The 24,684-nt window shown below is 42.6% G+C and overlaps 1 protein-coding gene across 1 annotated transcript; it reads right to left on the reverse strand.

Annotated features, from left to right (window-relative positions):
• Positions 1-703: 703 nt before the first annotated feature.
• On the reverse strand, positions 704-23,614 carry WRNIP1 (WRN helicase interacting protein 1). The gene is made up of 7 exons (XM_054381970.1): positions 23,081-23,614; positions 12,782-12,973; positions 11,541-11,785; positions 8,643-8,872; positions 2,235-2,390; positions 1,480-1,559; positions 704-979 (listed from the first exon to the last, which is right to left on the reverse strand). The coding sequence occupies exons 1-7, from the start codon at positions 23,612-23,614 to the stop codon at positions 704-706; spliced, it is 1,713 nt and encodes a 570-aa protein (XP_054237945.1).
• Between the last annotated feature and the right edge of the window lie 1,070 nt (positions 23,615-24,684).

A 24,684-nucleotide genomic window follows, 5' to 3' on the forward strand; every position in this document is an offset into this window, starting at 1 on the left:
AGTTGCCTAGGAGAAGAGACCAACTCCCACCTGGCTACAGCCTCCCTTCAGGCAGTTGTAGATGGCAATAAGGTCATAACATAATAAAAACTTTAAGTGATGCAACTTCAAACTTAATTCAGCTACTCTAAGTAATTTTGGAAGTAGAACAGTCATTAAAACTTTGGAAAGTAGGAATGCTAAAGAAACCTCAAACTTTCAAAACCATACTGGTGTCATAAGAATGTTTAAACAAAGGCAGAGATGCTATTTTTAACAACTTTATTGGTTTAATAAATGTAAAAAAGTCTCTGGACCATCATAAGAGCAGTAATTACATTGTAATTATATTTTGGTTATCCTATTTTAGTAGGGAGGATACAAATTGCTATTTTTTTTTTCTGGAAAATAAACATTCTCAAAAACTGAAATAGGTAATGATTTTAAAAAGCAGCACAATAACATTTCTGGTCTCACAGCAAGAGCCAGAAAGACAAGTTCCTCATTTTGACCTCATTTACTTTGAACCAGAGGGTGACAGCACTACACTGATACAGCTTATTTTTTCAATTTCTATGCTGCTTAACTGCAAATCACCATGAAACACCTTCAGAATGACAGTAGTAAAACCAGAAGGGAAAGAAAGCATCCAAAAGGCGCAGGGGTTTAATACTTTCCACCACAGTAACACCTGGGGAAGTTCCATTCCGGTATAATCAGGTCATCATGTTTTTTGTTCCTTGAAGAAGTCTCTTCCTTTCAACTCTTCTGGTAGATAGTCCTGGTCTACAGGTTCCTTGTACATGGGGTTATATTTATAGCCTTTACCATAGCCCAAGTTCTTCATGAGCTTTGTTGGGGCATTTCTGAGGTGCAGCGGTACAGGTGGCAGAGGTCCCGTGTGCATTCTCAGGCACTCTTTGACGTTGCTATATGCCTTGTATACCTCGATGGACTTTGGTGCTCTGGCAAAATACACTACACATTGTGCTAGAATCACCTGGAAAAAAAGAAAGAGGGAAAATGCTAAATAGGTTCTTCCAAGCTCTTTGGAAAAAGGCCTGTTATTCAGGTTATTTCTGCAGCATGACAGGGATTATGTTTTAAAACTGACCTCTGCCTGCTACTATAGTATGACTATTACTATTTAGCAACACAGCTTTTCATAATTTTCACTACTAGAAAAGAACATCTCCTTCAGACTATCAGAATATATTATCTGTAACAGAGATGGAAAAAATGTACAAAGCAAAACCATATTAGTACACGTAGCACACTTTAACAACAAATACACAGCGAATTCTATTTCATGCCACAACACTTACCTGAGGAGCTGCAATCTTCTTTTGTCACAGAAGGGACACGCTGAATGAACAACTAACTAAATCTGCCTTGTACCTGCAATCTCTTTTTATAATTAGATAGGGTTTACAGTACTTTCAAATCACTTTCAAATTGCAGATAGCGTTTACAGTACTTTCAAATTAATGAAGTGTTTACCTCACACTCTGGCATTCCAATAAAGTGGCAGCCTTGATAAGCAGCAACTGCTTGTGTTAAAGCCAGAGGATCTGCCAGCCCTACAAAAAGGGATCAGAAAAAGCAGGTTAAAATCAGTTTACTTTAGTAACTGGTTCTTCTTTCTTCTATTTTTCCCCTTCCTGCGAGATGGAAGGTTATCCATGCATGTTTTAAAGTTGCTTTCTAGATGTTGGAACTCCTGGTACAATATTTTGTAGTACGTAAGATATACTCACTCCATCCACAGCATTCTTTCTCCTGTCTCCTCCCCCCAAAGAAAAGTCTTAAGTCAAGGATATGATTTAGACAGGGAATCTGCTGCCAGATGGTGGCAGCCTGAGCAGCAGCTTCCTATGTATGAGATTCCCTTATTTTCTGGAAATATGAAAGAAATGTGGAAATTCCACTGTAAAGATGTAGCTTACCCAGACCTCATAACTTTACCCATCACGTATGTGCTAAAAGTGCTGCTGCTTCTGCTACTTTGGATAAGTCAATTCAAGATGCCTTACAACTAGGGAGACAGCTATCCAGTCAGAGGTTTGCAGGCCATCTTCCAGAGCCATTAAAACAAACAGACAGGATGTGAAGCAGTTCAGCATTTTGCACCTTTTTTTTCTGCATATAGCAGTTTGGGGTTTGTTTTTTCTCAAATACCAGTTTTTTGGAAACCTGAAGCATGGCAGATCTTCATTCAACATTGTATTTCAACATGAAACACTGCATATACTGACCTATATCTTCACTTGCAAACCTCACCAGCCTCCTTGCCACATAGAGTGGATCCTCACCACCTTCAAGCATTCGAGCAAGCCAGTAAAGGGAAGCGTTTTCATCTGAGCCTCTCATAGACTTATGCAGGGCAGAGATGCAGTTGTAGTGTTCCTCTCCTATTTAGAATGGGGGAGAAGAGAAACACAAGGCTGTCAGGAGGAAACTGAGTGAAATGCATTTAAGGAAACAGCAAATATTTACTAAATCATAGAAGGTAAACAGCTTTTTCAAGTTTTTCTGATGTGTATGTGATTTTAGTGTTCTGGAGTGAGTTTAGTGTACTGTTCAGTGTTCTGTTTAGTGTACTGGAGTGAGTGCAGAGGAAGGCAACCAAGTTGGTGAAGGGCCTGGAGAATAAATCTTATGAAGAGTGACTGAAGGAGCCAGGACTGTACAGTTTGAAGAAAAAGAGGCTGAGGGGAGATCTGAAAGGACATCGTAGAGATGCTGGTGCTGGTCTCTTCTCACAGGTAATTAGTGACAGAACAAGTGGGAATGGCCTCAAGCTGCAACTGGGTAAGTTTAGACTGGACATTAGGAAAGATTTTTTCACAGAAAGAGTAGTCAGACATTGGAATGAGCTGCCCAGGGAGGTGGTTGAATCACCAACCCTGGATGTGTTTAAAGGTGGTTTGGATGTAGTGCTTGGGGATATGGTTTAGGGGTAAACCTCATAGAGTAATTGATTGGACTTGGTGATCCCAAGGATCTTTTCCAACCTGAAAGTTTCTGTGATTAATGTTTTCAACATCTTCATGCTTTGACACTTGGAACATTCTACTAACTACAGAAGCATAACAGAGCAACTGCAAATGAAGGGGAGGATGTTGTTTATTTTTAACATTGCAAGGAAAACTATTTAGTTTTAGTACCCTAATAACATTTCCTTCAAAAGAAAAAAAATAAAACACATCAAACAAAACCAGGTATTTTAAGCAGTTAGAAAGAAGACTCTCTATAAATATCTCCTAAATGACAAGGAGTAAAGTATTAGTACATATCAAAAACTGGCCATTGCCTCTGGACACACACAGCTCTCAGAAGATGACATAAGAACCAGAGAAATCCAGTACTCTACACTAGTGTTATTTTAGAAAAAGAAATTTTTTATTAGCTAAAACTTGAAAATAAAGTATACAGTAAATCAAACACAAGTTTGCTGCATTTACATAGGGGGAAAAAGGAAACGTTGCTGTGGATGTGCAGTGAAGGCCCATTACACAATCTGGAGAGACTGCAGTACACAACCCTGGCAAAGCCCTCAGAGATGTTGAGTTTTGTTGTGGACACCTGCATTACTGGAAGGGTCCTGAAAACTGTAACAAGAGACAAACAAAACCTGAAACACCAGACTGCTAAACAAGGAATGGGAAGACTGAGTGAATTACAAGGATTATTTTTTTTTTTTAGCATTAAAGTTTTCTGTGATTCTCTGTTGAAGGATGACGATGAGGTAGCAATGTGCTCTTGTGGCCAAGAAGGTCAGTGCTAATCTGGGGTGTATTAGAAGGGGTGTGGTTAGTAGGTCAAGAGAGGTCCTTCCCTTCTACTCTGCCCTGGTGAGGCTGCATCTGGAATATTGTGTCCAGTTCTGGGTCCCTCAGTTCAAGAAGGACAGAGAACTGCTTGAAAGAATCCAGCACAGAGCCACAAAAATGCTTAATGGGGTGTAACATCTCCCTTGTGAGGAAAGACTGAGGGAGCTGGGGCTTTTTAGCTTAGAGAAGACTCTGGGGTAACCTCATCAATGTTTATAAATATGTAAAGGGTGAGTGCCAAGAGCATGGAGTCAGACCCTTCTTGGTGATGCCCAATGGCAGGACAACGGGCAATAGGAAATCAAGGCATAGGAAATTCCATGTAAACATGAGGAAAAAGTTTTTCGCTGTGAGGGTGACAGAACACTGGAACAGGCTGTCCAGGGGGGTTGTGGAGTCTCCCTCTCTGGAGATATTCAAAGCCCGCCTGGGTATGTTCCTGTGTGACCTGGTATAGGTGATTCTGCTCTGGCAGGAGGGTTGGACCAGATGATCTCTTGAGGTCCCTTCCAGCCCCTAACATTCTGTGATTCTGTGAAAGTTTAATACATGATTAGATACGGACTCCAAGGAGAAACAAAGCCATTCCACAGATCTTCTACGGCTACAGAGGGTCAACATTGCAAGCACTGAACGAGAACCTGCTTGCAATTTTACTCTGTGCAGCTGGTTTTGATTCCCATGCATTGCTTTTAATCAAATTTGTAAGAGTATTTTGCTGCAATATTGTTGTTAAACTTTCCACACAAATCATCTTTTTTTTTTTTACATTGTTAAGTGCCTGGCATTCCTTGGCTCACAGCTAACTGTGAATCATAGAGGCAACTGGCTGCATGCACAGCCATCTGTTAGCATTTCTCCTCACAGCTAAAAGGATTTAGAGCCTGAGGCCCATATCAGAACACACCACTGTTGCTTGTAGCACTACAAAATAAAAGGTCACATGCATGAGTGTTAAAAACAAAACGCCCATACTGCTGCAACTGCTCTTTTCAAAGCCAGCAAGACCTCTACCTCCTAGCTCAGAAATTGGGTCCATCTTCCTGTGTTGCAGTCCCATGGGGAATTCAACACACTCTCTGCCAGTGCAGGCAGGCTTGCAGACAACTATTTCTGCTGTGACTCCACACAAAGAGCCCTGTGGTATGCAGTCATCACTTCTGCCAACACAAACAATGTGTTCGTGCTCCATCTGAACACTTGGGTTAGTAGCAATTAAACCCCAGCAGCTGAACTCGCACCATCCTCTTGGAGGAGGTGTCTTTGCCTCTTCAAGAAAAGAAGACGGCCTCTAAATATCTTCAGAGGTTGCACTCACACAGGTGTTTATTTGTGGGTTTTGTGGGTTTTTTTTTGTCTTGTTTTTGTTTATCAGTTTTGGTGGGGGGTTTTGTGGTGGTTGTTTTTTCTTTGTTTGTTTTTTGCTGCAGTGCATTTATACACTGCTTTGACTACTGTAAAGTGTCAATTTGGGAGACCAGCTGGAGAGGCAGAAGGAATCCAGTGGGTAGGTTAGACTAGAGAATGTACTTGCAGGGAACTTCAGAGTACAGCAGCCTAAGAGACAGTTTTTTCCTGTTATCTCCTTCAAAGTTAATGTTGGTGACTGACTCATAAACCTGATGACAACATTCCTACACCAGACTCAGACATGTTGAGAAGAACTGCAGCTGTACTCTAAATGCAGCTTCAATTAAAGAAAATACAATTATGTGCATTGGCCAAAGGCTTTTTACATTTCTTTTAAAAAAAAAAGGTTTACATATATTCTATGTGAGACACTAGAAGTAGTTTAAAGAAAATTCAAACTTTTTACAGACCTTTATTCATTAGCTCTGTCTCTCAGGCTGGTCAGCAAACGTACAAATTTTGGCCTCATCTCTTCAGTTGGAGACACATATCAACTTCTCTGATATCACTGCTGTTCTGCAGCTCAGATGACTCTTGAAATCAAAGCTCAAGAGTTTTTGGAATCAAAATACATTTTCTCTATGTAGTTCCCACAAAGGCAGCTACCATTCCAAAGAGAAACTAGACACTAGAAAATCTTGTCCTCTACAAAGCCTCTTGTGTAGTATCTTATCTATAGGGATGCATAAATCTTGTTAATTTATGTCCCTAAACTGCTCATGAAGAGTTCTCCAGATAAACTAAGATGTTAATTTATCAAAAATGTAGATGACAGGGAAAAGGCCTCATTCACTGACCATAATTAATATCTGGACTCCTCAAAGAATCTCTATTTATAAGGCAGTGGACAAAAGTACAATCAGAGTCCCCATTTCACCTTATTTTCTGTCTTAGCCAAAAGTAAACATCAACTGCTCATTGATAAGCAACAGAATAAAGCCTTAGAAGAAAGACTAGAGCAAGAGCATGGATAAAAAAAGACTTTTCATTCCAGTCCAGCGGAAAACAATCAAGCTGGCATGAGCCATGATGATGTCAAATACCTTCTCTTTCCTCTTCCATAGAGGAGGAAGGAACAACTATGTTCTGGATTACAGAAAAAACAACTTCAGCTTAACACATTCCCAGTCTTCCCCATATCTGAAGTTATGTTACCACATAGACAGTGAGACAAAATCCTGTCATTATTCTGACATTTATCTTGGCATTTGCTATCCAGTCAGTGTTAGCAGACAGACACAACACATAAGAGAAAGAAGAGACAATAAAACGCTATCTTAAAAACTTACTTGCTGTCCATGCGCAGTTAAATTCCAATTAATTTGGTTGCTGCATCATTTTCTCAAAAAAAAAGAAAAATTAGGATTTTAAATCCCTGCTACTAAAACCTAAAATCTGACTGGCTTGTTTCCTCTCACATTGAAGGGGCTACAGGTGGCTGCTGCAGTCAGATTTGACTAGAGCTGTTTCTTTGTCCTTCCATCTAAGATGCAGGGATCATCCTGCACATATCCTTTATAGAATCACAGAATGGTCTGGGTTGGAAGGGACCTCTGAAGGTCATCTAGTCCAAGCCCTTCTGCAGTAAGCAGGGGCAGCCTCAACTAGATCAGGCTGCCCAGAGCCCTGTCAAGCCTCACTTGGAATATTTCCAGGGATGGGGCCCCAACCACCTCCCTGGGCAACCTGCTCCAGTGTACCTCCACCCTCATAGTAAAGAACCTGTTTCTAACATCCAATCTAAAGCTGCTCTTTTCTAAGTTTGAAGCCATTGCCTCTCGTTCTATCACTACAGGCCTTTGTACACAGTTTCCCTCCATCCTTCTTGTAGGTCCCCTTCAGATCCGAACAGCCTAATGACTGGAAAGCACATAAAAGAATGCCCAACTACACACATTTAGCAAAGTTTGCAGAAGAGGACACAAAATAATTAATGGTGTAAAATGTGAATTCCATTTACACAACTCTGAAGACTAATTAATTATTTGGTGCTTTCTACACAAACACACCAGACTCAAATGTCTGTTGCTGTTTTCACCATCAGACAGCATCATGTCCCTCAACTTTGTAAGGCTGAAGGACTTTGTATTACAGGACTGTGGACTGCGATTCAAAAAGTATCAGATAAAGCATGCTACAAAAATATCTTTATTCAAACAGCAGCCTGTCTGAAGTCTTTTGTACCTAAAAGGACAAACAGCTATCTCTGCTATAGACAACAGTGGCCAAGCAAGACATAGGCTACTTCACAGAGGAGAAAAATTTGTAAAAACATGTATTCAGCCAACATGCTACTGTGACAGTATCTCTGGTAGGCTCCATGGCATTTGTACAATCAAGAAAAACAGAATTTTTACCTTACATTATCAAAAAAATCTTGGACAGAAAACCCCCTCTACACGTATCTCAAAGCATTTCTGTCACACGGCTGACACGTGCCACTTAGACTCAGGAAGAGGCACTCCGTGCCACCTCTAACAGAGCAAATGGGTGTAGGAGGGCTGGGAGCAATGGACACAGCCAAGAGTTCTGTGTGACAGCGGCCACAAGGCGACAGCAAACACTCAAGGGACTACATGGTGCAAGAGACTCACACTAGTAAACTGGTCAGATTTCCTGCTTCCTCCTATGCTTTACTTCTTTCTGACGCAGACAACATAACATATTTTTATTCCCTTCCCCTACCTACCCTCAACTTCTCAGCTGCCATCAGATCAGTATGTGTCCAACTGACTTCTTCCTGCCAACGAGCCATCATTTCCTCTTTGCAGCAACAAGGCTGCAAGGAGGCATATATGTTATACCCTAAGAAATCCCTCAACAGAGGTTTTCAGCAGTGACAGTTACTTGAGTATATCAGATATGGTGGCAAACCAAAAATAAATCGGTTCTTAAAACACTGCTTGGCATAATCATTAGATACTCTACTGCAGGGTGACTAAAGTATTGCCGAAGAACCATCATATGTATTGAGGAGGTTCACCTAATCTCTAATATTTACTTTCTAATTTTTAATCCTTTCTCAAGTGAAAAATGGTAGTGGCCAACTACTGTGATGCCCAACATCGCCAAGTCACAAACTTAGCAAGAGTGGTTATCACATTAGGAAGCCTTAAATGCAATTATGCCTCCTGCCCTAAGCAAGCAACAAAATTCATTACCTTTAAAAGCAGCTCTAAAAATAAAGCAAGTATGTCTTTCAGCTAATCTACACTTCCCAAGTGGTAAGCAGAAAGAAACCCTGTTTAGAAGGAATTTCTTGGTGAGCCTGCTACTCTGTAAAGGAAAGTAATTTTTAGGACAAATTTCAATCCACTTTCATCAGAACAGCTGGTATGAATGGGGAAGAAGACACAGAAATTAAAGGAGGCTATCAGCTCTTGAGAATGCTGCATCTTATAAACTGTATCAGGTACTTACCTGCTCGGTCATACAGGATGTGAGATCGCTGCAACCCCTCCTTTACATGTTCTTCTGTTATGAGAATGCCATCTGCAGAACCACTTTCGATAGGGTTCAGTGGAGTGATCTTCCCTGCTGCTAATCTGGCCTGAACTGCTAACTGGAGTCCGTTCAGTCCCGTCCTTGCATCACCATCACAAAGGTAGGCTAGGGTACTGAGAGCTTTCTCCTCTATGTACACCTGGAACCTGCAACAGAATGCCCATCACTGTGAGTCCTATCACGCTCCTCTCCTTGCACATTATGCTAGTGATGGTATTTCAAAGGTAGGGCAGGAGCTATCATCTCTTCAACTCCCTTATTATAACCTGTCTCATTAAATTGAATGGAAGCTAGGGCTAGGGTTTTGGCAGAGCACAGTTCTGCTACAGCCAGATGAACTTCACAGGGTTTCACTTCATCAGCATTTCATAGCTAGCACATTCCTTATTGGAAAGACAGTGAAAAGGTAGGAAGCTATCCATATGCATGTGAGAGAATATAGCAAGGTATAATATAATTAGCATGATGTTTTGAACTAACAGCAGTAAGAGCTGCTATTGTATGTTCTCTAAAAAGCAACAACTGGAAGGACTGTTTACATTGTAAACCATATATGCATCCTACGTTATTTTTTCTAAACAGCAACAGGTATTAAAACATAGTCAGTGGGGCACCAAAAATATCTTAAGAGAGAAAAGGCATCCCAGTGCACGCAGCTCATTCTTCTGGCCATTCACCCCTCTAAGTGTGCCAGGACTATACAAATACATGAAAAAGGCCAAATTCCAGCACATGCTCTAAACGAACACGACAGGAAGAGTTGAGAAGTGCAGCAAGAGGTGAAGGGTCTCCTGAGTTCTCACAGTGGGTCTATGGAAAACATGGGAAAGTGAAATAAGTCCTCAAGCTTTTTCTCCAGGTTTTCCTCTGTTGGGCTGCTGGACTCCTAAGGACCTGATAAAGTGAGGCCAAGCAGCACATGCAGGACTTGAAACTACACTTTCATGGTTTGGGAAGGGAGACTCACATGGGGAATTAAATCCAAAATTCAATGTGCACATCTTTTGTGCCTTCTGGATAGATCTCTGCAGCACTTTCAAAGTGGGCATGCCCCATATTTGGGGACATGCTGCCTTACAGCTCCTTTTCCAACTCTGGTGAGCACAGTGAACAGCCAATTCAACTGCAATTGGTGACTTCCATTACCCCCCGAGGACAGCAGGAACACTGTTACTTGCCTGCATCGAACAACAGCTGTGCCTCATAGAGACAAGACACAGCTGCTCCTGAAGAGTAGGAAATGGAGAGAAAATGAAGGAGCAGAAATAGTATGGACAGTGAAACAAGAAGGAGCATGTAACATGGAGACCAAAACTGGAACCACAGTGAGGAACAAGAATGAATTAAAAAAGCCAAACTAGTCAGCAATGGTATCAACTACAGACCTGCACGAGATAGTGGCAGGGAAGGCAAGAAAGACCTCATACAAAAACGCAACAAATGCTCCTAAATTCTGAACCTCATTTTTATATTTTTAAATGCTTGGCTCCCACATGGGCCACAGGAGTGAGGCCCTCTTGTCTTCACGGACAGATTTCTGTAACTGCTAGTCTGAGAGTCTGCCTGCCAGACTTCTTTCATTTTGATGAAGCACCACACTGTGCTGTTTAAATCACCCAGAGCTAACGGAAGGTTACATGTACGCAGAGTCTAGCGAAACCCAAACCCAAACAACTGCAGCTGAAACTATGCCTTGTACTTTAATCCTGCACAGAAAGGAAGGTCTCCCAACCACATTCAGGGTGTAGCTACAGGCCACAGCTGTGCCATTGCATTACAGCTGACATGCAGCGCTGCCTTCTCTTCTAAAATTCACATTGCTGCAATAAGTAAAAGCTACAAATGGGTAAAACCATGAGGCAGGGTATACTAAAAAAAAGGAATAATTTTCTGCCCCTATTCTGACCTCAGCCTTCAGGTTAGCTACTCTGGTGTTTACATTCTGTGATAAAGCTAAAGGACAAAGCGGATTCCTTCTGATTTATTTCATGCTGAGTGCTTGCCCAATCACCACAATGTCAGTACACTGTAAATTACCAGTCCAAACAAGCATCAACATGAAATGTAATAACTTGCATGACAGTAGCACAGTACCAAGCATTGCTCTTATTTGCCAGCTAGCTATTACGGAGGTCAGGTAACAACCGTTATGGACAAATTTGGGCTTCTATTTTTCCCAAAACTCTCCCAAATATGACTCTATCTGGCTTGGACAACAAGGAGCAGAGAAAAACAAAATATCTCTTAAAACAATTTATTAACATCTCAGCAATAGCTCTCTTGCCACACAGCACATGATAATCCACACTACAGCACTTATTCTGCAACTGAAGAACAGTAGTGTCCTCCCTGATCTTATTTTAAAAAACCTTCTCACAAGACAATAAAATTCTGTTGAACATTTCCAAATAAATATAAGAAGGGATGCCCCATTAATCACTTAACATCATGCTTTTATAGATAGTAGCGAGAACACATTAGAACACAACAAAGACCCAGCTACAGGCTTCTGCAGCAAATTCTCAGCAGCAAAACAGATTTAAATATCCTGGGAGGGTGAGTCAGGAGCTACAGGTTCAAGTATGAAACTCTCTTCCAGTCCAGAGGGTGAGATTATGTTTTGGATGGAGAGAGCCAGTGCTTTGAATTCTCTCTCTCCTGTAATCCCCTGCCCCTGCCATATGCTGCCACTTCTTTTCTTTACTAGCTAGAGTTTCTCTTCCCACCCCTCAACTGCTCCATTCTCTCCCTGGCAGGCAGACAAATCCTGGGACCGTGTGCGTTAACACCCTGCACAGCCCATAAAGTACTCACTCTGAGCTTTTGCTGTCACTGCCAGTCACAGAGCTGCTGTGCTGCTTGCCTTGGCCCAAAACCTGGACTCCTAAGGACCTGACGGCCCGCAGCAGAATTGCCTCCATAGCTTCGACTGAGAGCTTCTCCAGGACGATCACCCGGCACCGGCTCAGAAGAGCAGCGTTCACTTGGAAGGAAGGGTTTTCTGTGGTCGCTCCTATCAGGGTCACCGTCCCACACTCGACGTGAGGAAGGAAGGTGTCCTGAAGATGGGAGGGAAGCAGAAAAAGCTGATCTCGATCAATGACAACCTGAAACATCCCATGTGAGTAGGCTACGGGGTTTTGCCTCTTGTGAGTCTTTGGGCTTCCTGGTGATATGACAAATAACCTCACTGACAAGGCAGCTCATCTGCTCAGCTATCAATATGATTTAATTTCAAGCACGCAGCACGTTATGGGATGTTTAGCTTAATAACTCATGCTTGAACTGAGAATGACCCCACCTGCTGAAAGCAAACAGTAAAAAATTTGCAGATTTTTCGTTTATTTACGTGATTGTGGTTTATTGCTTGTCAAAGATATCATGAAATTGCCTTATCAAATACAACAAAGAGTGAGGCTACTTCTGCATACTCTTTGAATCAACCTTTAGGTTTACAATTCCCTTCGTAATTCCAAAGGACGTCTCAAAAAACTACAGGAAGATTGCAATATAGTTCAGTGTAAAAGCCGTAACTTGCAGTACAGAATTCAAGCTTTCCATGGTTATGATGAAAGAAAACATACCTAGGAAAAGGAAAAAAAAGAATCCCAAAGTACCATGCCATGCTGTATTTTTCTCTTTCCTCACAGAGAAGAGGGGGCAACATAAAAACATGAACACACTTTAGGCATGTTCACACTCACATTTTAGACATTTTTAATGCTACCCCCAGGCTGGAGGCTGAAATGAAGATGTGTGCAACAAGTATTACTAACATGGCTGTGCTGAAACAAAATACCAAAAAAACCACCATCTAAAGCCCAGCACGTAAGTCAACTGCAGCTACAGCTCAGCTTTTTTATCAGAATCTTTGAATTGCAGTAACTAAACATTAACTGGAAATCAATTATGGAATTTTTTATGTTTCTCCCCAGTTAATCTAGTAAAAACATTAAAATCCAAAGCCCACAGTGAGCTATTATCTTAAGGCAAAGTGGGAAACGTTACACAAGCGCTGACAAAGGCTTTTCTGAAAAACAGGTACAGCACAATACCTGCTGAGATTTATTGAAACGATGGATCTCATCAATAAAGAGGATGGTTTTTCTCTTGAAGAGTCTTTTTTCATTCTGGGCTTGGCTGATGACATCTCGAACATCATTTGTCTTAGCACTTGTGGCCGACAGTGTCACAAACCTTGTGCCATTCTTTTTGCTGCTGTTGGCTATGATGTGTGCCAGTGTAGTCTGAAACAGCAACAGGAGAAAGCTTTGTAAAATTGGTTTTGGACACAGAAAGTACTAATTTGAAAGAAATATGTAAAGAACAAAGCCATATATTCTGGACAGCAACAGTGTTGACAGTTTACAGAGTAAAGTATTTTAGATGATGTTATTCTAGCACATAGAAGACTTAAAAACTTCCTGTGAGAGGCAGCTGCCAATTCCACCACTGCATTTCTAATGCTTGCACTTATACATCCCAGACTGATTCCATCTCAATACTGAAAAGGCCAGCAATGACAGCTGTCTCCTTTACCACAGAATAAGAACTGTTTGCCAAACACATGTCTGTTGCAGCAGACAGGGTGACTGCAATTTGCTGTGCAGTTGTTTTGTAGAGCATGTTAATGAATAAAGCTTGGATGTTAATGAATAAAGGAGCTGCACTGCTCCAAGACATCTGCAGGAGAGTTTACAGTGCAACCACATTTAAAAAATAAAAAGTTACAATGCTGTTAAATAAAAACTCTTCTGTTTCCACTACACATAACATTGAAATTCATCAGCCACCAGGTCTCTACAAAATCATGAGGATGTTAGTACTGAAAAATTGTTTGTATATACAAGAAATCATAGCTCTTTAAGTCTAAATAGTCAACAACAACCAAATGCTGGCCCAGGGAAATAAAAGGCAGCTGACTGAACAGATTTTTGGCTGGTTTTAGTGAGCAGCTGTGCTGGTTTTCTTTCCTTATAGACAACTCCCTCAGCTCAGAATTTATTTATAGGGAACTTCACAGAGCCTACCAAAGCACAGGAGCAATCTCAGGTACTACCTTGCAGGCAGATTTACTGCACCTGAAGACATTATAGGCATAATTTTCAGACTTTCCTTCACAACCTTTAGTAAAACTGGTTGTATCTCTATTTAAAAGTCCTGCTAGAGAGAAAAGCAGGTGATTCTTCCATAATTCTCAATCTTCTATTAAAGAAGAAGCCCAAGGAGACTAAAGACAGGAGAGCCACAGCAGATGAGGAGTGGGACAGGTGCTGACAAAGCCGCTTCAGAAGATAATCCAAGTACTGAGGTTAAAGTGACAGGTGCTGCCAACCTGATCCTCTCGCAGGGGAGTTGCAGAATCAACCACCCACCACATGGTCACCAGTGGTACTGTAGCACTGCTCTGTCCCTTTAACACATCCCTGGAAAAGCAACCAGCCCAAGAGAACGGGGAGGCTAAAGGGGAGGATGTATTACTGTTTATTCATGCGTTAGTTTTAGTAGGGGCTTCCAAAGAGGTGTCATTTCATGTCCTGACACAAGACTTGCACCCTGTGTCAGATCCTCTCTCACTCCCTGGAGCTCAAAGCACCAGCCTCTCTCATCCTTGTATCACTGCAGAACTCAAGATAGGAAAGACACACTGGAAAGCACTTACGGCAAAGGCCTCAGCAATCAGGAGGATTTAGGAAGGCAAGGAAAAAAAGTGAAACTATCTCTGAAACAGAGCTAGCAATATAAAACCAAAATTGGTGTTTCCTTACAAAAGCATGTTAACACAAAATGTACCTTCAGAGGATGTACTCATGCCTTCAAAATCACCGAAAGCATGGAAGCCCCCAGTACATCAAATGTGAGGATGAAAAAGAAAAATGTACCTCTTCCTACCCTAAAAGTGGCAGTGTGAGAGGGGGGAGAAAATAAATCAAGTGGATGCTCTTCTTGCAGGTCCACTTGAACTGGTAGCTCATACTGCATTCTGGCTGCCATTCACCAAATTACAGATAGTTTTGTTGTTTAAAGTAAGCAGCAAGGAATTGTTTTATAAACACATGCACAGGAGTCTGTATTACAGCCCCTAATTTAGAAAAAAACCAGCGATTTGTTTGAAAGTTACTATTACACCAAGAATCTATTTAAAAACTGCTGCACAGGTCTCAAGCAGTACCTCTCCTGCTCTGCCAACTTCTAGGTCAACAAAGGTTGTAATAAGAACAACATATATTGCTTTCAAATGGACAGTGCTCAACATAGGCAGCAGCCATGGCCTCTTCCTTCTGTTCTGCACCATCAAACATCCAGCAAGTCACATACAGGTCAAACCTTTGGTCAGACATTGGAATAAGCTGCCTAGGGAAGCATAGGAGTCACCATTCCTGGAGGTGTTAAAAAACATATGCAGACATGGCACTTTAGGACATGGTTTAGTTGGGTTGACAATTGGACCTGGATTTTAGAGGTCTTTTCCAAACGTAATGATTGTATGATTCTCTGTTCCTGTGAAAGCCTGATTATTTCCTATGAACACTATTTTTTTATGCTGCTTTTCCTCCTACCATCTCAGCCAAAGTCAGTAACATGCTGCACTCTTTTCTCCCTCTTTACTGCTATCAGGTTACAACCAAGAAACACATAACCCTGTGGAGACTTATTTTAAGCAAGAGGCCTAAGTATGAAGGCACTGGTACAGAACTGCAATTAGTATGCTAAACCCCTACTTTCACCAAATTCAGGGCCAATGTATTTGAGGGATAAGGAGAAAAGCATCTGATATAGAATATGGGAGAAGAAAATGTACCGAATATCGCTCATAATCTGAAATAGATTTTGAAGTAGGTTTGATTAATACGTTTTAAAATAGTGACACTGATGTAATTTAATTAAATGAGCACATCCACACCAGATCCTACACAATATGCAGGAAGACAAAATCTCGAAAAGTTGATATTCTCCTCCTTTCTTTATATAGATCTTTCTTCTTCAGATTATGTTTTCCCTTTACAGAGAGGAGCTTTCCCTAAATTAAGTGGCAATAATATCAGTGAGGAGTGTTCTTGCAAACTAACCTTTTGCTAACTTCATTAAAAACTGCACCTTACAAATGTCCTTGCCCTTCCCAGAAATTACTCAGTTAATTTTCCATTATCCCACCAAACTGTCCAAACTCACACCTATCATCTCCAGTTTTATGCTGAAAATGGCAAGACCTTACTGACAGGCTAAAGTGTTGCCATCACAAGGAGCCATTCTGAAATGTGGAAACATATCCAGCAAGAAACTCATGATGAACTATTACTCACTAATGAGTAACACTTCCAACTTGAGCCTTGTAGTCACTAATTTCCAGATTCATTACATGCAGAACCCACACAACTTCTGAAACTCTCCTCCACCGTCTTCCAAATTTCTTCACGTTAACCCAAATGAGAATAACCTTTCCCAAAGGCTGCAACCATCCAAGACTTACAAGAATCCACCGAACAAACACAAAAATAGCCAAACAAGCCTACTCCCAGCAGCTATGCTACCAGTTCTCCCAGAATTTGATACAAGTTATGGTAAACGTAACATGAAGTAACCCACAAAGCACGCTTGGCTCCATACAGCCCTGTTGGCACAGATAAGTCAGTAAGATTTGCTGGTTTGGTAGAAGAATTTTCTATATATTCAGGTCTCTTTGAGTGGGCAATTCTCTTTGGGTGTAACCTAATACCCTACTCTCTGTGCTTCCACTGGTCAATGCCACCTCACAACCATGGCAGGAAGAAAACAGTACAAAGCAAGTACAAATTAAGCCATCCTATTGATGCTGCTGTCCAGTGAGTAACATTAACTGTCTTAGGAATAAGGTGGTCCTACCAGGACAGTAAACTCTGCCCACTCCATTAGCTCACCAAACCTCCTTCCAATTATATAGAGTAATACTGCCTAGCCCTCTTCAGAAAGTGGAATTGAAAAAATTGAGATTAGTGTATATGGTCAGATTGTAGTCAAGAAGACTCCAGTTAGGAAGACTTTCTTACCTCACTCTTGTTTAAAGACCAGGTAGACCTTGTTTGTGGATGTGCCTAAGGCTGCCTATTCATGGAGTCTTTCCTTACAGAATTTAGCAAAACAGTCACTCTCCATGTCAGTCACAGCAAACCCATGGTCTCTGTGGTTACATCTATGCTGTGTCCAGCAATCATGTCAGAGAGCTCCTGGTTGGTGTATAGAATAGCTCCTGGCTGCTCTGTTCCAGCCTCATAGCTGTCTTCATGAGGAGCTGACATTCATGCTACACTTACGGGAGAACTTAGGTGTGCTTAGGTGACCAAAGAAGATCTGGCACAGATCCGCACTAGTGTACAGACTGCAGCACAGCATTGATTATTCCTGAGAGGGGATAATCTAGTTGGCACATGGGCTTCCTCACCAAGTGACCTGGCTGGTTTGTCCAGAACCACGCTCTAAATTGTTTGTGGCAGGAATGACAAAAGATTGACAGCTTGGTGCAAAACACAAGCCCAATGGGCCTGCTGCACTGATGGACTTGTAGGGTCTAAACTACCTTACCAGGGTTCTGAACTAGCAGCCTGCTTTTTTCTGCTGCCCTTTGAACATGACTTCCCCTGTAATTTTACCTCCTCCTTTATTCGGGATGATATTTTCATATCTTTGCTTACATAGAGTTGCCATCAACAGCCTCTCCTGACCCTCAACACTCCCTTTGAGTGCAACAGGGCTATAAAGTAAGCTGACATGCAGTCAGGAAAGGCCACACTCCCATTTCACTGCCTCGAGTGAGACATGAAAGTGCCAGTATCCTTGGATGCCAGGGGAGTAGTTCCCTGGGGTGCAGCTTAAAAAGCTGGGGTCTGTCCTACCAAATGGCTGAGTTGCCCACAAGGCACCAGGCTGTGTCACAGGAGCTGAACTGTTTCTAAAGGAAACTGGCAGGATAGCAGATGAACATGGCCCAGGGGCACCATCTATAAACACAATCAAAAGTGGCAGCAGCTGGCATTTATATAAGGGCAGATGCTATTCTTACCCATCTTGTTTAGTTCCTCACATCCCAAATAGCCCACTGTGAGACTACTGGAGGAGTAAGGTGTCACTGTACAACAGCCACAGCATGTTGTTTACAGCACTTCAGAACCCAAGTCCAACCAGCATCAACAGATGCAAGGTCACTGCACAGTATTTACTGAAATGGAGCTGTGCCCCCATTCGCTGCATTTAGATTTCTCTCCTTATATTCCAACTGCTTTATAAATACAACTGTATTTTCTCTACCATTTTTCTCTATAGAGAGCTATCCAAAGTTATTCCTCGTTTGAATTGGCAAAAGACAATCAAGCACACTCTGAATCCAAAGACTTTCCCAAGCAACTGCAAACACAAACCCCATTTTTCAGTTTTTCTGGACTTTCACTTTATGCTACTGTAAAACACATCACACATTTTCAGTTAAAAATCTCATGGGAATCCATCAAAATAACTCATTAATTCAAATGAATAAGACAAGATGAGGGGTGCAGTTCTCATTCTCTACAACTCCCTAAGAGCAGATTGTAGCAAAGTGGGGGTTGGTCTCTTCTCCCTAGTAACAAGTGATAGGATGAGAGGAAGTGGCCTCGAGTTGCACCAGGGGAGATTTAGGTTGGATATTCGACCAAACTTCTTCAGTGAAAGGTTTCTCAAACACTGGAACAGGCTCCCCAGGGAGGTGGCTGAATTCCCATCCCAGGAGGTGTTTAAAAGCTGCAGAGATGTGGTGCTGAGGAACATGGTTTAGCATCAGACTTGGTAGAGTTAGATAGTATCTGGATACAATGATTTTGAAGGTCTTTTCCAACCAAAACAATTCTATGACTTTAAGAAATACCCTGAAATAATCAGATGGCTATTTAAGTAATCGCTTGAATTAGCAAATCAGAAAACACTAGTAGGAAGGGACAATAAATATGCAGGGAGCGAAATATTAAGTTGGAGTTACAGTCTTTGCTTCAGTATGTCATACATTAAAGTTCTGAATTATAACAAATAAAGGAAATACAATGGAGCCCTAAAATATAGACTCAGTGGAGACTTGATAGAAATTTCCAAGATAATCTACTGGGGTTTTTAAATGTTTTGTACTCGTATCAAGCTGGCGTTTTTTTCCTCAGTACTGGACTGCAATGACAGCCCTGAGAAAATCACACATGAATATTCTTTATCTTTTGTAGGGAATGGGTTCTGGACACTTGCTGCCTACATTTTTTTCTTGTTTCTTGTTAAACACCAAATATAACAGGGAATGCTTACTGTATTTAAATGCAGAATGTTCAGGTTTATCAGCCTTAAACCATATCTGTGGCAGTAAAATTATTTTATGCTCAAGTTACACTGTGTCCCCCCACTAACTCTTTCCTAAAATTGGTGCCCTGTGGCAGACAAGCAAAAATCTAAATCCCTGCATTAAGGTGTTGTAAATCACAGCATGGCTTACTCGGATTACACTAGGATTCATGCAGGCTTTTAAAAATTTGCATCGTCAGGATGAACAAGCTAACTGTTCCTAAGTTAATCACCACGGCATCTCTTTGAGGCTGTGTTTCTTCTTCTCGCCTGTGCCTGGTCAGCTTCTTAAAACCAGAAAATATATCCTTGTGTTCAACGCTTAATAGTGACAAAAATGAAAACAAAGACTCACAGCCTTTTCACCCTGACTTCCTAAGGAATGAAGATGACAAATTAAAAGTACAAAGATCACACTCCCTTAAAATAAGACTCAATAAAGATGGAAATTCAAAATATTCAAGTGCAACTAAGGCTGAAATCAACATGGGCAGAGCAATGCAAAGCACATGTATTTTCCCTTGGGTATCTAGTCTTACTATTTTAATGACAAAAATTCTCAAAAATTACCCGAGCTACAATATGAAATACTGCCATTTATAGATGTTTGATAGCCGAGTATTCTCTTTTTGCTTAGAAATTGTCTTGAACTGCTACTTCTCAGATTGATAAATAATTGATAAATGAATTTGAAATTTGGCACCAAGGATTAATTCCGCCTCCAGTTACTTTTACTTAGTCCTGTCCTACGCTTCTCAAAGCAGCATCAGTTAGCTGGCAGTTGGCTGTAGAAATGGAACAGCACAGTTGGGCTGCAATAACCACACTATGGGTAGCAGAAGCACGAAAAGGTTTTAAGGAGTCTATGCCCATCTTACTCTGAATTTAGACCAACATATCTAATTATACTCCTATTTTAGCACCTAACCTCTAACGTAAGGCTATTTTCTTTGGTGATGATCAGAGGGCTGGAGCACCTCTCCTATGAGGACAGACTGAAAGAGTTGGGGCTGTTCAGTCTGGAGAAGAGAAGGCTCTGAGGTGACCTTATTGTGGCCTTCCAGTATCTGAAGGGGGCCTACAAGAAAGCTGGGGAGGGACTTTTTAGGCTATCAGGTAGTGATAGGACTAGGGGGAACGGAATAAAGCTGGAAGTGGGGAGATTCAGGCTGGATGTGAGGAAGTTCTTCACCATGAGAGTGGTGAGAGCCTGGAATGGGTTGTGCAGGGAGGTGGTTGAGGCCCCATCCCTGGAGGTGTTTAAGGCCAGGCTGAATGAGGCTCTGGCCAGCCTGATCTAGTGTGAGGTGTCCCTGCCCATGGCAGGGGGGTTGGAACCAGATGATCCTTGTGGTCCCTTCCAACCCTGACTGATTCTATGATTCTACGACTGAGCTTAGCATGTGGGCTTGTTATGTTTGAAGCTACATAACATACAATTAGTTCTTAATATTTTCCCACTGAAAAAACAAGATGCTCAACAGAGTTTATTAGATTATTAATCCAACCAGGTCCCTAGGCAGTGAGAATACTTATTTCTCCTTCACAAGGTCTTTTGAGTTCAAGCACTAAGTTATGTGATTCTTCATGCAAAAGAGAAATAGGCTATTTTTCATCCATCCATCCTCCACTTTTTTCAGGTTATTTCCTCATGAAATGTTTTGGGGGTTTTTGACATTGTATGGACAATCCAAATAGTAAGTGAATGAGGCAGGCAGGCAACCACACACTTCTTTTTCCATTTTTAAGTGGCCTACTTTGCTTTGCATATTAACTCTGTAAGGACAGAAATTTAACAAAAAATGTCTTGGTAAAGGATACTCCTTTCAGACATTTATCTGAGACAGACAATATGATTTATGAGGAAGAATGCCTGAGAGAGAACTAAACTCTAGCACTGTCCTAGGAATATTGGTAAGCATGAGTGAGGGGAAATGCTCAATTTTTTTATAGTACACATTTCTGGTTCAGCCAGAATTGGATAGTCCCACCAAGAGCCAACTGAAAGCATATAGACTGCTGAGAAAGAGTAACTTTGGAAAAAGATGAGCTACCCAACAGCTTAAGCACTTGGAGAGAGAAAACATGAATTGTGGAACTACTACTTTGTGGAGCGAAAAGCACAATCTTGATGCAAGTGAGATGACTGAGGAGCAGGAGTATTACAGCTCTGTGAGAAGGAAGTTTTCCAAGTAATGGATCCATATAGGGGATATGTGTGAGAAAGACAGGTCAGCAGAAAGGAGAACAAAAGCTCTGTTGTTATTATAAATAGGAAAACATATCACAGAAGGAAGGTTCCCAAAGAAGACCTGAGACACAAGCTGTCAAAAGTTCACAAAAAAAGCAACCTGATCTAGTGTGAGGTGTCCCTGCCCATGGCAGGGGGGTTGGAACTAGGTGATCCTTGAGGTCCCTTCCAACCCTAACAACTCTATGATTCTATAATTAAAAAATGGAGGGGTCATCAGATTACAACCCAAATGTCACTGAATTCAGTTTTAGTTTTCAGAGACTGTATGTGGCCTTTGATTTGTTACCACTGTATGTCACTATACTTCCTAAGGAAAAAGGGCCACAAGAAAGAGCAAACACTGTTGGCACAGATAACTAGTGACAGGTAGAAGAGTATGAACAAATACAAAAGCAGGCCCCTGAATATATTGCTCATTCAGCAAGGTATATTCCTATTTATCTCAGGATTCAGGTCCACCTCTCTCTGGCCATTTTGTCTCAGTCAATCCACCTCCCCTGTTTAAATGTTTTTGGGTGGGGGGGGGGGGTTGGGTTGTTTTTTTTTTTTTTTGAGAAACAGCCCTTCTTTACCTCATCTCCTCTGATCTCCTTCTGATATTACCTTGTTATTTTAAAATTTACCAGCTGGTTCATTTCAGGTGTATGTTATCCAGCCTAAACAACGAGTTGCATCACTGATAACAGTATTCATCTATCAACTATTCTCATACCTGCTCCTTATTAACTGTAATTAACTTGTATTATTAGTCAAATACCACACATATCAACTCTCTTTTTACCTTCCAGTAAGTATGCTGAGAAGAGCAAGCTGCTGTTCTGTCCCTTCATGCTAACAATATCTGTTGGTCATTATTTTCCCTATCCCAGATTTTCCACATGTTCACACAGCCAAGACATCCATATACATAGTACACAAAACTTAGCACTGTGCACACATTACACTGACATATGTATATGTATAATGACATAACCATGTATCTTGCTTGTCTAGTTTCTCCCCTGCCCTCCCCTCAATGTAAAATACACAAAAAATGCACAAAGTGAAGGCAGGATCTTTAGAGCACTTTTCCCTGATTACACCTGAGGCATTCATTTGCTCCTTCTGTCATTACAGCTGTGGATCCCTCCACTGCTGTGCTGCAATTCAGGATTCATCACAGGTTTGCCCCAGTATCGAAGCAGAACAAGAACATGCAGGAGTCAGATCCTGCAGGCACTTACCCAGTTTAGATGCGCATGAGCGCCTGGCCACAGCCTCGGCTCCCTTCTGCCCTAGGGCTGCCTTCTGTCAGAGGCTATAATTTGAGTTGAAACAAACCTCTATACTGGCAGTCTGCCAGTATTTCATCCCATCTCCCAGTAATTTTTATAGATTTTATTGTTGCTGTTTTAAAGCTTTGCAGCTTCTGTGTTTTAATTAACAGCTCTCGAGTGTACCAAAGCATGTGTGTAAACCAAAGTGTAAGCTGCAGGGAGCTGGGCTGGTGGGGCTGAGCCACTTTTATTTTATTCAGGAGGAAGGTGTGTTTTTGTAACCCAAGTGAAAGTTGGAGGCATCAGCCAACCAAAAAGACAGGAAAAACCCGGTTTTTCAGAAAACTAAACAGGTCTTACTCTTTAAGTCCGTCAAGCCTCGAAAACGACCTGAACATCCAGCCTCAGCTGCACGGTGTGAACCTATGGCCAAAGGCCTCTGTCCCGGGATTACCGCCCGCCGGCGGGGCCGGACAGGGCCTGCGCAGCGGTGGGGGCCCGGCGGCAGCACTCACCTTGCCGCAGCCCGGTGGCCCCCAGAGGATGAGGGAGGGAACTTCGTGAGACTCCAGCAGAGATCGTAGCAGAGTCTGTGCTCCCAACACCCGCTCCTGCCCTACGTAGTCCCCCAGCGTGTCCGGCCGCAACTGTTCGGCCAGGGGCTTCCCCTCCAGCCTCTGCGCCAGGCTCGCCCCACACAGCGCCAGCTCGCTGCCCGCCGCCGCCGAGCCTCCTTCCTCCGACTTCACAGCGGCCTCCTCCCGCCGCGCCCCGCTCCTCCCGCCAGGGGCTCCTGAATTCTGCCCCCCGTCACAGCCCTTGTGGAAGAGGGAGAAGACGGGGCTAGCGGCGGCCGGGCGGGCCTCCTCCGGCTTCCCCGCCGGTGCGGTGGCGAGACGTAGCCGCTTGGAGGGGGGCGACGAGCCCGGCTCCGATTCATTCTTCCCGGCCTGCAAGCACTGGTCCAGGTGCGAGTTGATGCGCACGCCGGGCAGCTCACGCAGGCACACCGGGCACCGCACTAGCGGCTCTTTTCCGGCGTCCCCCATCGGCTCCCGCCACGGCCGGAGTCAGGCCACGCGAGGCGAGACTGGGGCAGGAAGCGAGGTTGGCGCTCGCTCGCAGCCCTTCGGGAGCTGTAGTTCGCTGTGTCCGAACGGGGGAAGGCGAGCACCGTTTTCCCGTCTCGGCATCTCCGAGAGGTGAAGAGGACAAACGTTCCCGCCTCGCCTTCAGTGTCCCCAACGCCGTGGAGGCAGGGCAGGGACGGAAAGGCCGCTGTAGGCAGGGGGATGCTGAGGGGAGCCCGCCCTCAGAACCCTGCACTCCTCGGTCATGGCGGGGTAAACGGGCGCCCCCAGTTGGGCCTGTAACCTGCTCTCCTGGTTTTCTGCCTTGACACAAAGTGTTGCAAACACTTAAGGGTACGCAGTGTCGCTATGGTCTCTCAGGTTGCGACTGGGGGAAGCACAGAGTCGTCACTGCCCGTTTGTGGTGTGCGAGTTTCTAGCCAGCAGGCTGCCGCTGAGGGGTTCTACAGCCGAACCTGCGAAGAGGTGGGAGAAGAGCAAGACCCCACTGGCTCCCTTCAAGTGGTGCTGCTTTGGGCTTATGCTAATAAGTATTGCCAAGATCTGTGTCTTTGTTGGGGTTTCACCTGGTTGTTCATTGAAGAATTTGAAAAATGTGTTCTTAATTGAAGAGTTACCAATAAATTCTTTTTAATAAGGAAAATGCTTAGCTTGTATCACACAATGCAAAGCAGGTTGTATTTGAAAGAAAAGCACAGTAAGTGTTATTTGCATCCTAATTTACCACCTGAACTTGACCCAGTGGCAATTCTTTCCATGTTACATCTTGTTTTCTTTCTTAAATTACATATTTAGGTTTAATTATATACTGTTGCATAATCTTTTCCAGCTTGTAAAATTCAGGTCGGTCTAATGTCAGGGTATACTGGGAAGTAAATAGGCCAGGCTACTGGCAAAGGTACCAGTCCCCAGGCTTAAATTTTGGAAATGACTATTTTGCAGATGGCCAGTTGGTCAGAAATAAAGTTTTCTGTTTGATCTGAAGATGGCAAAAGACTGAGTTTGAAGTGAAAAAAGGTTGATTGTGG

This window comes from Indicator indicator, chromosome 6 (assembly GCF_027791375.1).
Source record: "Indicator indicator isolate 239-I01 chromosome 6, UM_Iind_1.1, whole genome shotgun sequence".
Lineage (NCBI taxonomy): Eukaryota > Metazoa > Chordata > Aves > Piciformes > Indicatoridae > Indicator > Indicator indicator.